At 33.9% G+C, this 13687-nt stretch overlaps 1 protein-coding gene across 1 annotated transcript in view; it reads right to left on the reverse strand.

Annotated features, from left to right (window-relative positions):
• Nucleotides 1-13687, reverse strand: part of LOC129218848 (sortilin-related receptor-like) — an 89080-nt gene that overhangs the window by 21193 nt on the left and 54200 nt on the right. Inside the window, exons 5-6 of the mRNA XM_054853170.1 lie at nucleotides 5415-5597; nucleotides 1337-1480 (exon numbers count right to left, since the gene is read on the reverse strand). Coding sequence (XP_054709145.1) covers nucleotides 1337-1480; nucleotides 5415-5597 — 327 coding nt within the window. The remainder of the gene's footprint in view (nucleotides 1-1336; nucleotides 1481-5414; nucleotides 5598-13687) is intronic.

Raw genomic sequence — 13687 nt, forward strand, 5'->3', positions numbered from 1 at the left:
ATAGCCTTGTGTGAATGCAAAAATATTTTTTATTAAAAGGCTGCCTCCAGTCGTAAAAAGGTTCATTCTCCCCCCCCCCTCCCCTGTTCTCTATGGGTTAATTGGCAGTTCAGCTAAAGCTCCTAGTATTGTGGCTACTATTGCATATGAGGAGTTGTGAATACAAAGGAAGAGAAAAGGTGGTTTTTAGAAAAAACGCGTTTGATTTTTTTCTCTCTCCAAAAGTAGGAGCAATCTAACTGGTGTCATCCTCTGCGTATTCTAAAAGATAAATTAGCTTTAACTCAAAATGTAAAATATGCCTGTAGATTCTAGATTTGAGATACGGAAAAAGAAAAAGAAAAAAAGGATCTAACGTTGAGCTCGCCTTTCGTTCTCAAATGCATACTGCATAGAAAACGCTTTTGCGACAAATTTTTCAAAAAAATGGGTTACTATCAGTTAAAGAGTCAATGAAAACTCGGTACATTCAATGACAAAGTTACATATCCCTTTATGATACCAACAGTAACTTCACTGCAAATTTCCAGAAACTTTTTGAACACGGACACTTGTCCCCTTTTTTCGAATATTTTGAACCATCTTTTGGAGAAGTTTTCAAAACAATTCTGAGAACACTTTTCAGAACATTTATTTGATTAATCATACTTTTGGTTGTGAAAATTGTTTTGAAAACTGACACGTGTCCCTTCTTTTAGAACACTTTGTGGCACACTTTTTGGGACACGTTTTACAGCACTTACGGAACGCTCCTTTGGTTATAACAGTAATTTTTACTGTTATTTTTACAGCAATCTCGCGGGGCAGTTGTCAATTACCAACGAGCAATAGACGGGCTTCGACCAGGGACGGCTATGATTTTTGAGGGCATACGCGACACCAAACGATAATGGCTCACTGAAAAAAAAATTCTATAATTCTCATATCAAGAGATTCTATTGACTGGTAGTTAAATGAAACTTGAAATTTTATGTGTAATAAAGAAAGCGATGATTTCATAAGCGTGCCCAAACGTGCTCCCAATCGTTTCTCAATTGTGTCCTCTATCTGCTCTCAAATCTGTTTCAAAATTTAAATTTCACGAATATCCTGAGCGGATCACATTTGGAACATTCTAGGAGAACGTTTTCTTTTTAACGGAGCACATTTGGAACACATTTTAGTGTCCACCCACGCAACAAGAACACTTTTCTGAATTACAGTAATCCAAACGTGCTTCAAATGTGTACTGGGAGTTCTCAGTGTTTTTAATTGTTATTTGTAATGGCACATGGAAAGTTCATTTCTGTTTCTATGCAGTTTCTGCAGTTTCCTTCAGAGAACTGGAGGACCATACCTGGGTGTTTTGAATTGCAGGTGTCATCAGGATCGATACATTCGCATTTTCCGTTTTTGCAGATGCTATTTGGATCGCTTCCTTGGCATTGATCCGTCGTGTAGCATGGCATACCTAAGGAAACTTCTTCAATGGTAACGTTATCTAAGGAAATATGAATAGGCATTTTGGTTATCAAAGGAGAAAAAGTGTAGAATTAGAAAAGTAATAAATTACACACGTAGATGTTCTTGAAAGGATGAAAGGATCTTATGCTTTGTTGTGGAACACAAAGACATAAAAAGCTCTAAACTGTTCTTGACTAATGGATGGATAAGTGCAGGGGGCATTTAAAATACAAAAATAAATAATGCTTAAAATGTACAGTCATTAAGAGTACACTTTGAGCCACATCGGTTAACATTGTGCCACTTCAGTTTTTGTAGTACATTTGACTTTAAAAAAGAAAAAAAAAAAGGAAATCCAGCAGGTCCAGTGCTGCTTAGGTAATGAAGTACCTTTTTTGCTCTTTATTTTAAATAATACAGATGACAATGTTGATCACAGCACATTGCATCCATCAATAATTCTGACGTTATTGTTTGAAAGCAATTTTCGAAGTTGTTGAGATATGCTCTTCATGTATTGTTATACTCTATGCAATACAGTGAAATCCCGTTGCAATGAATACAAATACGACGAAATATCCGTTTCAACGAAAACAATTTTTAGTCTCGATTTAATTTTCTTTGCATTGCTTGAATTCCATTACAACGAAATTTCCGTTGCTACGAACACAATTAGTGGTCCCTTAAAGTTCGTTGTAACGGGGTTTTACAGGATTATAAATGGTATACATTTTGTGATGATGTAAAGTGCAAAAGAGAGGGGGGTTAAACAATTAAATATCTTATTTTTATTTTTTAAAGCTGCACTACTTATACTATTATTATTATCATTATTGTTTTTGAATCGTATTTCTGACGAGACTCAAAGTTACCCGAAATAGCGGGATAGCTTTGAACTGGTCAAATAATTTTATTTTAAATGGGTTTAATAATTATCATTTCTTAACTTTGGATAACTACAATACTTAAGGAGATTTTATTCCGTGTCATATGAGACAACACAAAAGTAGAACTACAGTAAACTCCCGATTATCCGCGGAATAGGGTGGCAATGTAACCACGGGTAAGCGAAAATCGCGGATAATCCGAAGTATAGGTAAAAAAACGATACTAGTGTACACAATAGCTAAAAAAAAATGAATAACATTCACACATACATTTAAATAAAAGTTAAAAGCGACAACATTGAATGTAAAGAAAAAAAGTGTAAAAACCAAAACGCAACGCAATCATCAGTTTAAAAAATATTTAATGACTATAATATTAGTGCATTTTATTGAAAAAAATGTGAAAAGACCCGCGGATAATCCGACCGCCGATAATCGGGTACTTACTGTATCAAAATATAAGCGGGGAAGCTTAAAACAGATAAATTGTGCTGTCCTGAATGACTGTATTTTTATTATTGAGTTATCGTATCAAAATGTACAAGTATCAACAATGAGAAAAATAAAGAAAATTTTCGAAAAATAAAAGTTCCAAAAGGTACAGATATACAAATGATCAAAGTTGATTACTTATTGATTATGAACAACGCCTTGGTTATTCTATATTACGTATCAAATAAAACAAAAAAAAAAGTTTAAACTGATATAATTTATGCCAAAAAAAAAAAAAAAAAACTAAAATCTGTGAAGTACAGTGACAGGTTTGTTCTTTTGGTAAGTTAGATGACTAGAGAATGAATGAAAATCCTTAAACCTTCAAGGACTAGTATGGGGCATATATGCTCCATAAGTTCAAGTTTACTTTGTAATTTTTCAAATTAAAATAATTTATGAACTGTAGTTCGTACAGGTTATTGAGGCAAGAGAATCTTAATATTAGGGGAAAAAAGCAATTTCTGCTAAAAAAAAAGGGTTGGTTGGGAGAAGTGGGTCCCTCCCCCCCCTCTAAAACTGAAATATGGAAATGATTTTTATACTTTTTTACACTGATCATGTCATATTTCATCAGTGATTGATTTTGCATATATTTGTGTTTCGTAGAATTTTTTCCCAATTCATAGAACTCGGTCAAAAAAATATTCTGAAAAATACTTTTTGCAAGTTCAAGCAACATTTTTCAAAAAAGTGTTTCCAGGTTAGTTTTTTTTTTTTTTATGATCAACTTTCGTGTATAGTTTAACACAAAGTGCATATTGCAACACGAATTTTTGTTTAAAATATTTAAAAAAGTGTTTAAGTTGAAGGGTCCCACTTATCCCGTAAATTTTTGCTATAATGGGTAAGTGGGCCCCTCACTATGGGGTACGTGGGCAGAGGCGGATCCAGAAATTTTCGTAAGGAGGGACAAGTTTCAATGGCCAAAGCTATATCTAAAAAAAGCGCGAAAAAAAAATCAGTTTCGCAGGGGTTCCCAAGGGAGATGGCGCACGCCCTCATATGCTACGGGACATCCCCCCTCCAAATGAAAGCGAAACCCTTCCAACCCCCCCCCCCCCTTTCCTAAATTTTTCCAATGGTGTAGCCTGCGCCATGTTCCCTCAAATTTTCATCAAGTTTCTTTAAGCAGAAGGACTGGCCACGTTACTATCTGCTTTGAATATATGAGAAAACAGCTATAAAATAGTTGGAAAAAGCACACACAACACACACGCGCGACCTGTGGTTTGAGGTGGAAGAGTGCTCTGAAAACACGTTACGCTCATTAGAGATGATTGTGCTTTTGAAAATGCACAAAAACTCAAAATAGCAATAGCCCAGTAAACAAACCCAGTCAATCGTTTGAATTATGACGCACTGAGCAGAAATACCTTACAGAACCAAGCAAAAAACAGGTTAACATTGATTCCGGGATTTTTTCTGATCTGAAAATTTGAAGTTTGATAATAGTCTTCGTAAAATTCCTGTCACAGGGGGGTCAGCTGACCTTTTGACCCTCCCCTGAATCCACCCCTGTACGTGGGTAACCCCATAATAGTGAACATTTAAAAATCATAAGCAATTCTGATGAAATATTTGTATTAGTGAAATGCAAGACATTTATGATTACCTAGTAGGAATTGAGTTAAGCTACAAAACTATTAAAGCTGGTGATTATGTATTTGTGAAACTTACATCAAAGAAAATCATAAAGTATTATACAGGTCTTGTCTAATGTTGGAAGTTGATGACAGAAATTAAAAAAGATACAACTGAATTTGCAAAAAGGAATGGAAATAGTGAAACTTTTTATTGGCCTGTTGCAGATGATTTTGGAATTATTACTGAGGATGAATTGATACCTGATAGTAGTTCTTCCTTAGTCAACTTTAAATTGACGCATCCATTTAGTGTTTCCAATTTCTTTTTCAACTTAAAGTTTTGGTCAATTTAACAAAATTGATTTTAATCAACTGTATTACGTTTACTCAACACACCTTTACATGTAAAAGTAAAATATGTTGCTGTAGGCAGGCATTCAATAAATTTCACAGATGTAATTGTTTCGTTTTTTGTTTTAAAATTTTCCACCATACAGATTCAAAAGAGAGTAAATATATCATAAAGGAATGCATTTAGAAAAAAATAATTCATGCTAAAAATGTGCATACTTTATCAAGTAAAACCCTTTACTTCTTTTTAGATGTGCTTGGCTTAAATTGAAATAATAGGGGGGTGACCCACTTCCCCTTACGATAGGGTAAGTGAGACACCATCTGATTCTTAAAACATATAATCGTTAAGGATATTCAAAGCATCATCTTAGAAAATAATGATGAGCTTTTGTTTCTTAATAATATCCAAGATAAAATAAGACAATAAGTTTAAATTTATTTGTTTCAAAACTTTTGTATGAGGTTTCAAAAGTGAATTGATCTCAAAAGGGGTCCCACTTATCCAAAACTACCCTACTTTTTTTTTAATACATTAAGTAACATAGCTATCTTCAATATTCAGATCTTACTGTCTTCAAAGGGTTAAGGATAAACAAATCATTTTCAAGTGATATTTGTAAAGAAAAAAAAAAAAAAAAAAAAAAAAACTTGCCATAAGCATCCAAAAGTTGAACAGGAGGAAGTGTTGGAATAGGTTCACATTTCATTTTATTTGGCGACTTTTTAAATCCATCCTTGCATTCACAGAACGCTTTTGATTTTCCAGTACGTTGACAAAATGAGTTGGAAGTAACCTCCTCGCAATCAACATGTTTATCACAAAAACTTCCCAAATCTGAAAAAAAGGAGATAGTTACAACGAAAAACTTTCTATCCATGGACAAATTTTGTTACATTACTTAAGCGTAATTAATTAAATGCTCTTTGGAAAATAGTGTATTTTGTGAATGTGTCTACATTTTAATGATGTTTCAAACTAGTTCTCATATTATCATTCTTATGTTAAAAATTAATATTGATTTTTAATATTCATATTCGATCGACTATTCATAGCCAATATTAATGAGTATAAAGCCATTGATATTGATAGATAATCAATAATGCTAGTTAAAACCAGTTTATACTCTAATTCAGTATTTTTTTTATCTATACACGAGATTAAAAAATAATGCGTTGAGCTGCAAAATGTTAGATCCTTTTAAACCCTTGCTCTCGAACCATATTAATAAATGTGCAGAATAGTTGACATTGTGTGCACATTACTTCTTATTAATCACACAAAATAATTTACTCTTATCAAAAAATTCAATATCAGTACAATTGACAGGTGAGCTTTTTGTTTCTGCAGTCCAGTATAGGTCGGAAGATACAATGCAGCTGTCAAGGCTCTGTTGCATGAAAACAGAAAATAATAAGTATTTAAATTTTTTTGAATAGAATTTTTGATGTAAAAAACATCTTAAAAGTTTTCGGCGGGCGAGGCAACGTCTTCTAATATTTTCTGTAAGAAATGGAAAATGATCTTTCTTACCACCTTCTGTCGCAACATTTCTCAACCATTTTAAACCGGTCAAAAGTTGTGAAAAAAAATCCGAGGCCCGATGAAGTTTATTTAACATTATTTCTGTACCTCAAAGCCAGACTAACGTAAGTTCAAAAATGGCAATTTTCAGGTTACTACTGCTTTATATAGAATCTTACTCCGCATCGAGTTATCACAACGTAAGTATAAAAAAAAATTCTTCTATAATTATTTACCAGCATAGCATAAAAAAGTGCAAACCCATCCTTTGTATGCTTCAGACGATAGTTTTTTCGCTCTCTTGCAATGTAGCAATAATGCGACTTACTGGCTCTGAAGAACGGATTTTTGTTTTAATTTAAAAAAATGGAATAAAAGAACTCTTATGTAAGATGACTGTAAGATTTTTATTATAATTTATTTACAATAACATTTAAAAGCAAAGACAAGTAGTTATTGCGTTAATTCTAACATAAGCTAACACATTTTGAGAAAAACCTTAAAAATTATGCAAAGTAATTACAATATTAACGTATAAAATGTTATTCTGCAGCGTGCAAGTAAAGGGCAGTAACTACAAATTTTTCATTTTTCATTTTTTTGCATTTTTGTCATCTGTTGTACGTTAGCTTTACTGTAAAAGCTTGCTTATTTGGTTCCGCTGAAAAGAAGGCGCGAAAAAAAGTCTAATTCCAAAATTTCCTATTGTTCGAATTCAACACACATTTCTTCAAATATCTCGAAAGCTCCTTTCTGCAGATACTGCCATTTACCTGCACACGGAAGTATTGTTATTATTATTTGAAGATTTTTCATTTTATTTTTTATTTATTTATTTTTTTGCGCGTCCAAACATAAATTTTCTAGGATCGGGCAAATTTTCCCTCGGACCCGCTCCGGTCAACCGTACTAGTGGTTGAGAATCGCTGTTCTACAATTCTTACGAAAATAACCCTGTGTAACTGAGAGAATAGATATTTATCTTGTTCATGTATGATTAAAAGATTTCTGGAAGATGCTTATCTGGAACATGCTTTTACGAAGATAGGCTAATGCGTTCGTTAATCACGCATTTATAAAAAATTTTACCGATCACTTTTGATTCAAAATTGCTGATTCGCTGAGTTACTGATTCATTAACGATCACTTAAATTTGGTGCATGCACTTTCCTACTTAGAAAAACCGATTTAAAAAAAAACATGCACACACATTATTCATTTATTATCTTAATTTTAACGACATAAGAATGCATCATTGCCTATTTCTTTTAGTAGTGAAAAGAAAGAAAAAAGCATAATTTTTGCCACATGATTTCATGAATAATTAAAAATGATTTCATATTTTGAAAAAGAAAGGGGAAAAGTTTTGATTTCAGTGTTGATGGAAAAGACATCTTGCCCTTTTATTTGCCCAAAGTGGAATCTTAAACGATTGGCACTTTTGCTTAAAAACAAACCCTCCAAATTTTGGAGTTTTGTGTAAATAATAATGGAACGGAATTTATAAAAATTCTTAACTATAACTGAATAGTAGTGGTGCCCAACCTACCACGCGAGGACCACATGCGGCCCGCGAAATTGTTCAATGTGGCCCGTTGTTTTAATCAAAGTTAGGATTTGCTGAAAAATATGTTCTGGAAACTCCAATCCACCGATCATCCTCATTCGGTATTAAGAATGATTGTGGCAAATTTGGAACGAAATTGTCAGAAATTAGTTTCTAAAAGACAGATGGCAACTTCGCATTAATAAAATAAGCATGTCGTGATAACAACAACAAACCTTGTTTTGTGCAGTACAACCTTGCTTATCCGGACTACCTGGGACCAAAGGCAATCTGGATAAGCGAAAATCTGGATAATCCATGTAATATGGGTAATAAGCAAAGAACATTCTTAAATAGGCAACACACGTTCTTAAATAAACAAACTTTTCTTTTATTGCTGCAAAGAGCGATGCTTTTTTTCAGAATCATATAGGAACACTTTCGTTTATAGTTCAGCTGTACCTGCAGAGATGTAGGACTGACACTCCTAGTTTGCTATGTCGTTTGTTAGATTACCATAATTTATTGTACGACCTATGCATTTAATCGAAATAAAAAGCGAATATTTAATGCATTATGGTTCCGTTCGTGCTGTCGTAATTTAAAATTATTATTAAAGGGAGTTTTTTTTTTTTTTTTTTTTTTGTAACTCTCCAATTTTAATTCGGATAAAATCCAGACGCGGATAAAAGGGGACCAGAAAAACGAGATGAGAGAGAGAAAAAAAAATTGAAAAAAGTTAATGTGTATTGTTTTTTTTTAAATTGATTAAATTAGTAAAAAAAAACAACCTCTGAATCTTCCAGAAAAAAAAAGCGTTTTCCCTGCAAGAATTTCAATAAATTAAAATTTACAACAAAAGGAAATTTTTTGGGAGGTCAAAGGGACCTTGTGACCTTTCATCGGGACTGCCCTAGGGGGAGGGACACAACTTCTTAAGTTCGCCAGGGGTGCTATACCCCGTAGGTACACCATTGATCGAAACATTGGAACACCCCTGACAAAAAGCATGTTCTTATGGGTTGAAAACGCTATAATTTTCGGTCTGCTTCTATGGAAGATCTCTAGATGGCGCCAAAGAAATAATGCTTTCACAGGGCAGAACCTCAATGGGCAGAACACGATGCTATAATTTTTCAGTCTGTTTCTATATAAGATCTCCAGATGGCGCCAGGTGAATCGCAGTTTCCACAGAGGAACGGTCAAATGATTTCTTCTTTCGCGTTTGTAATGAAGTTATTAGGACTCGACCGATGGCATTTTTTGGCCGATGGGCCGATGCCGATTGTTGGCCGATTGTTCAAAGATGGCCGATGGCCGATTGCCGATGGCCGATGCCATAGGCCGATGGCAAAAAAAAAAAAGAAAATCTATGTCATCACAAAAAAAAAAAAAGTCAGATTTCGACATAAATTTCTATTACGATTACCCAATTTAAACTTCACAAGTTTTTTCGGCACATGTGTACATGCATATGTACCTAAGAACATATAGATGACCAAAATATCCATTTTGAACACCTCCTTAGTTAATTATCGCAAATTCTTTTGTGATGTCTTTATGCGCGAAAACTTGCGTCACTCAAAAACGTTATGAAGTAGTAAGTTGAAAACTCACACACACGTAGTATGATCTAAGAGTTTGGGGACAAGTTGTATAAAACCTTACCCTGAATAGTTCACATTACCGAAGTACATATATCTACAAAATAGTCACCTTGAACGACTATGCACTTATGCCAACGTTCGTATAGCTTTTAGAAGGACTCCTGGAACACATTTGTCGCAACCTTCCGTAAGGCCTCTTGCGCTGCTGCTTTAACTTCATCGTGGGGAAGAAGTCGACTTTCATGTTGAGGATGCACTGTTTGATTGGTCAATACTCTGATATGACAAACAAATAACATAACGTTTCGTCGGACTTGGCTCCGTGTGACTTTTACCTGTTCTCAGCAAAAAAACATTTGCATGGGCGCCGCTTTCTTTCGTCAGGAGAAGATAAAACTGCACCACAGAAGGTAGCGAAAAAGTGGCTTCCAGGAGTGTTTCTAAAAGTTATATGAACACTGGCAGAAATACATAGTCCCTCAGGGTGATTTTTTGAAGGTGGATGTGCTTCGGTAATGTGAACTATTCTGGGTAAGGTTTGATAATACAGCTTGTCCCTCGAACTTTTGGATCGTACTACGTATAATCTGTACAGGGTGTAGTTATGCTTCTCCTTTTTTGACTGCTGTATGATGGAAGACAAAAAACAACAGTCAAAAAAAAAAAAAAAAAAAAAGAAAGAAAGAAAGAAAAAAAGAAAGAAAGACAGCGAGACTGTTTAATAACCAATTGATTTGTTTTCTTCTTTAATTGAACATATAACTAAGATTTCAGTAATATTGTAATAATGTATGGATTTAGGTACACTAAAGACAGTTAAAAAACATTAAATTATGTTGTTTAATCATTCAAAAAAAATATAAAATAATAAGAATAAAACTATGAAACCGTCAACAAATTACGCAATTAAAGTGGAAAGAGTGCACGTAGAAATTTTTTAGTCATCAAATTAAACAAAAAAGGTAACAGATAAATTACAATATTAAATCCTAACAGGAATATTTGTACACTTATTTAAAGTTTATGAACAGAAAAGTTTGCATTTTTCATAAAAGCTATAACAGTGACACAAATTTTACGGAAAAAAGAAATAGCCATGAAAAGAGCGAGGTTCTTAAAACGCAGCCAAAATAAACAAACTCAATATTTGCACCAAGTTAATCACTGAATACATATACTACTTGATCTGATGTTTGCACACGTAATATTGAACAATTTGATTGTTTAATCTTTTTTGAACCTCTGATTTTGGAGTAATTCACAACATTAAACTTTGGCCCCAACTTCGGCCCCCTTTTTATAGCACAGAACCGCTACCATCAACGCCTCGGAAGAGTTTCTGAATCTGCTTCAGCACTTCCGAAAAAAAAATTCAAAAGTCCCTTTGAATTCCGAATTATGTCACCACTCAAAATGTCTTGAATCAATTTCTTACATTAATGCTCGAAATTCTTCCTAAACAATAGATAAAGCTTGAAAAAAAAAATCTCTAATTTTATCAATGGTTTTAGTTTTAAACAACTCAGAAGTACAACTAGAGTTTAGTTTCAGAAATTGAGGGAGTGGGAGGAGGGGCACATAAGTGTTCTCGGAAATACAAAAAATAGTCGTAAAAAATAGAGTTCAAAATAATCATAAACATTGAGCAGAAAAACCCTTTTAATACTTGCACCCAAGTTTGTTTTGATGTGCAGTGGCGGATTTAAAATATAGCAAATGTTGCAATTGCGCGAGAGGCCCCATAACCATAGGGGAACCGTAGGAATTACAAAAATGCCTATGATAAATGTTTTACAACTTCTGTGATGAAGAAATAGGGCCCCAGAATGTATTTCGACGGGCCTCAAACTTGTAGCTCCGCCGAAGCGATACAGAAAAAAACTGCAATACTGTGATTCATATTACAAATATCGAAAAATTAAAAATTACCGTCGGTTCAACGGGAATCTAACAAAATGAAAAAAACCGTTTTCGCCATCTCATATTTGTTTCCATGGTCTCCAATGCGGCAAAATATCACCAAATGATCGTCAGTCTGAGATGCTAAATTAGTTTTGCATTGAAATAAGTAATTAATAGCCACAAAAAATAAGTAAATAGGCTTTTTAGAACACCCGATCGAAAACAAAAAGGAAAGTGCACAACTGGAACGTACGCACACCCCACATGCGAAAATTTAGCATTCTACAGCTTACCATTTTTGAGTTATGACTTATGAGAGGTACATACGTACATCCAGCTGCAAGAAACAACGCGAGAATTAACTTGTTCGGTACCTGAATGCAGTATTAAAAACTCTTTCAGGGGTGACTAAAATAGAAATTCATACTGAAATTTAAGTAAACGATTTTATATGAAAACGGTAACTCAATTTACTTTGTATTGAAAAGTAAAACAACAAAGATCCTTATTTATTTTTTTTTTTTCAAAAACATCGGCCAATTGCATCGGCTTTTCGATGTTTTTTAAGGCCGATGGGCCGATGTTTCCTGCAAGTTAGCATCGGCCGCCGATGCCGATGCCGATGGCTAAATTGTTGAACCATCGGCGCCGATGTACGGCCAGGCCGATGCATCGGTCGAGTCCTAGAAGTTATGAAAAAAGAAAAACAAAAAGTTAGTATATCGAGTTAAAGAGATATTCGTTACCTCTATAAAATATCATTATGTTGTGAGAATTTGTGAGCAATAAAACAAACAAAATTGTGCGTTGGAAAAAATACAAAAATTATTTAGAAATTTGTAGCTGTTCCGGTTTTGGTGGATCCTGCTTCTGGTTTTGGAGGGGAGGGGGGCGGTCAGATATGAAATATTCATACACAAACTTATAGGGTCTAGGACAAAATTTTTGAAAAATAAGCCAACAAAATGCAGCTGTAGTCCATTCTTTGGTCACTTAAAAGGGGAATCATTACCCTCTTTCCGGATCCGCGCTTGAAGAGCATTAGCAATACAAAATTTCGAAACATATTCGCAAGTACTATTAGTCCAGTCAATAGATACATTTTACCTTGCAAAAAATGGGGTCAAAGATTTTATTTTTTTAACTTGTACATATTGGTGCCGACATGGAAAAACCAAGTTATCCAACACGAAAGACCCCGGGAGAACTTTTTGGGGCCGAAAAACCACAAAAATTTATGACTTTTTTTGTTTTTTCCAAATTATCTCCGAAATGGTTCAACTTAGAAAAAAGTTTTAAATGTAAAGTTTAAAGAACATAAAATTTCCTACAACTTTTGTATTTACAACTTTTTTGTAGCACAAATAACAAGCTTGCTATAGCTCTTTGAAAATAGGCAGTTTTCCTCCACTCCGAAAAAAAAAAGCTTTCACACTGAAAGCAAGGCGTCATAATTATTAGAACTTGAATAGAAACTTTAGTTTCGGAGAGTTTATCGACAGTTAGAGTAGTTTGAGTTTCTTGCTCACCCCCCCCCCCCCCGCTGGGCACAGTAGCAATTCTGGTTGACAAATTAGTCTCCACTAAACTCCAAAAACAAACGATGTATTATGAAACTGAAATACATATATACGCATTCATTTAAAGCACATACGACGATGCAATAATAAAAAAAAAAAACCTTCCCCACTGCTCACGAACTAACTTTTCTGATCTGACAGAGGTAGTCTTCATCAGACTCCAATAAAAAATGATATATTGTTGTTTGTAACTGGATTACACAATATATACATTCATTTGAGGGATATAATTCGTACATTCTAGTCTAATTATTGCAAACAACGATGAGATTTTTAAATATTAATGTGAAGAAATGAATATTAGGCAGCTAATAAGCAAACAATCAACACAGTCATGCATCCTATGCTCTGATACAATAATAATAATAAACCCTCCCCCACCGCTCACGAACTAATATTTCTAGTCTGACAGAGGTAGTTTTCAGTCAGACTCCAATCACATATGATTTATATTGCAGTTTGTAATTGAATTACATAATCTTCTCATTCATTTAAAGCACATAATTCGTACCATCTATTCTATTACAAGCGAAAATGCAATATTCGAATATAAATGTGAATGAATAAATATTAGGGTGATAATAAGCAAACAATAGACATAATAATGAATAAATAAAGGTACAATAGTAATAGGTAATGAACACTTTGAAAAAATTCTGCAGAAACTGACTTTTTGAGGCATGGAAAACCCAAAAGAATTACCTTACAAAATAAAAATCCAACTGTAGAAGATTAATACATATATCTAAATTACAGAGAGATTCATTC

Source organism: Uloborus diversus, chromosome 3 (genome assembly GCF_026930045.1).
Source record: "Uloborus diversus isolate 005 chromosome 3, Udiv.v.3.1, whole genome shotgun sequence".
Classification (NCBI taxonomy): domain Eukaryota; kingdom Metazoa; phylum Arthropoda; class Arachnida; order Araneae; family Uloboridae; genus Uloborus; species Uloborus diversus.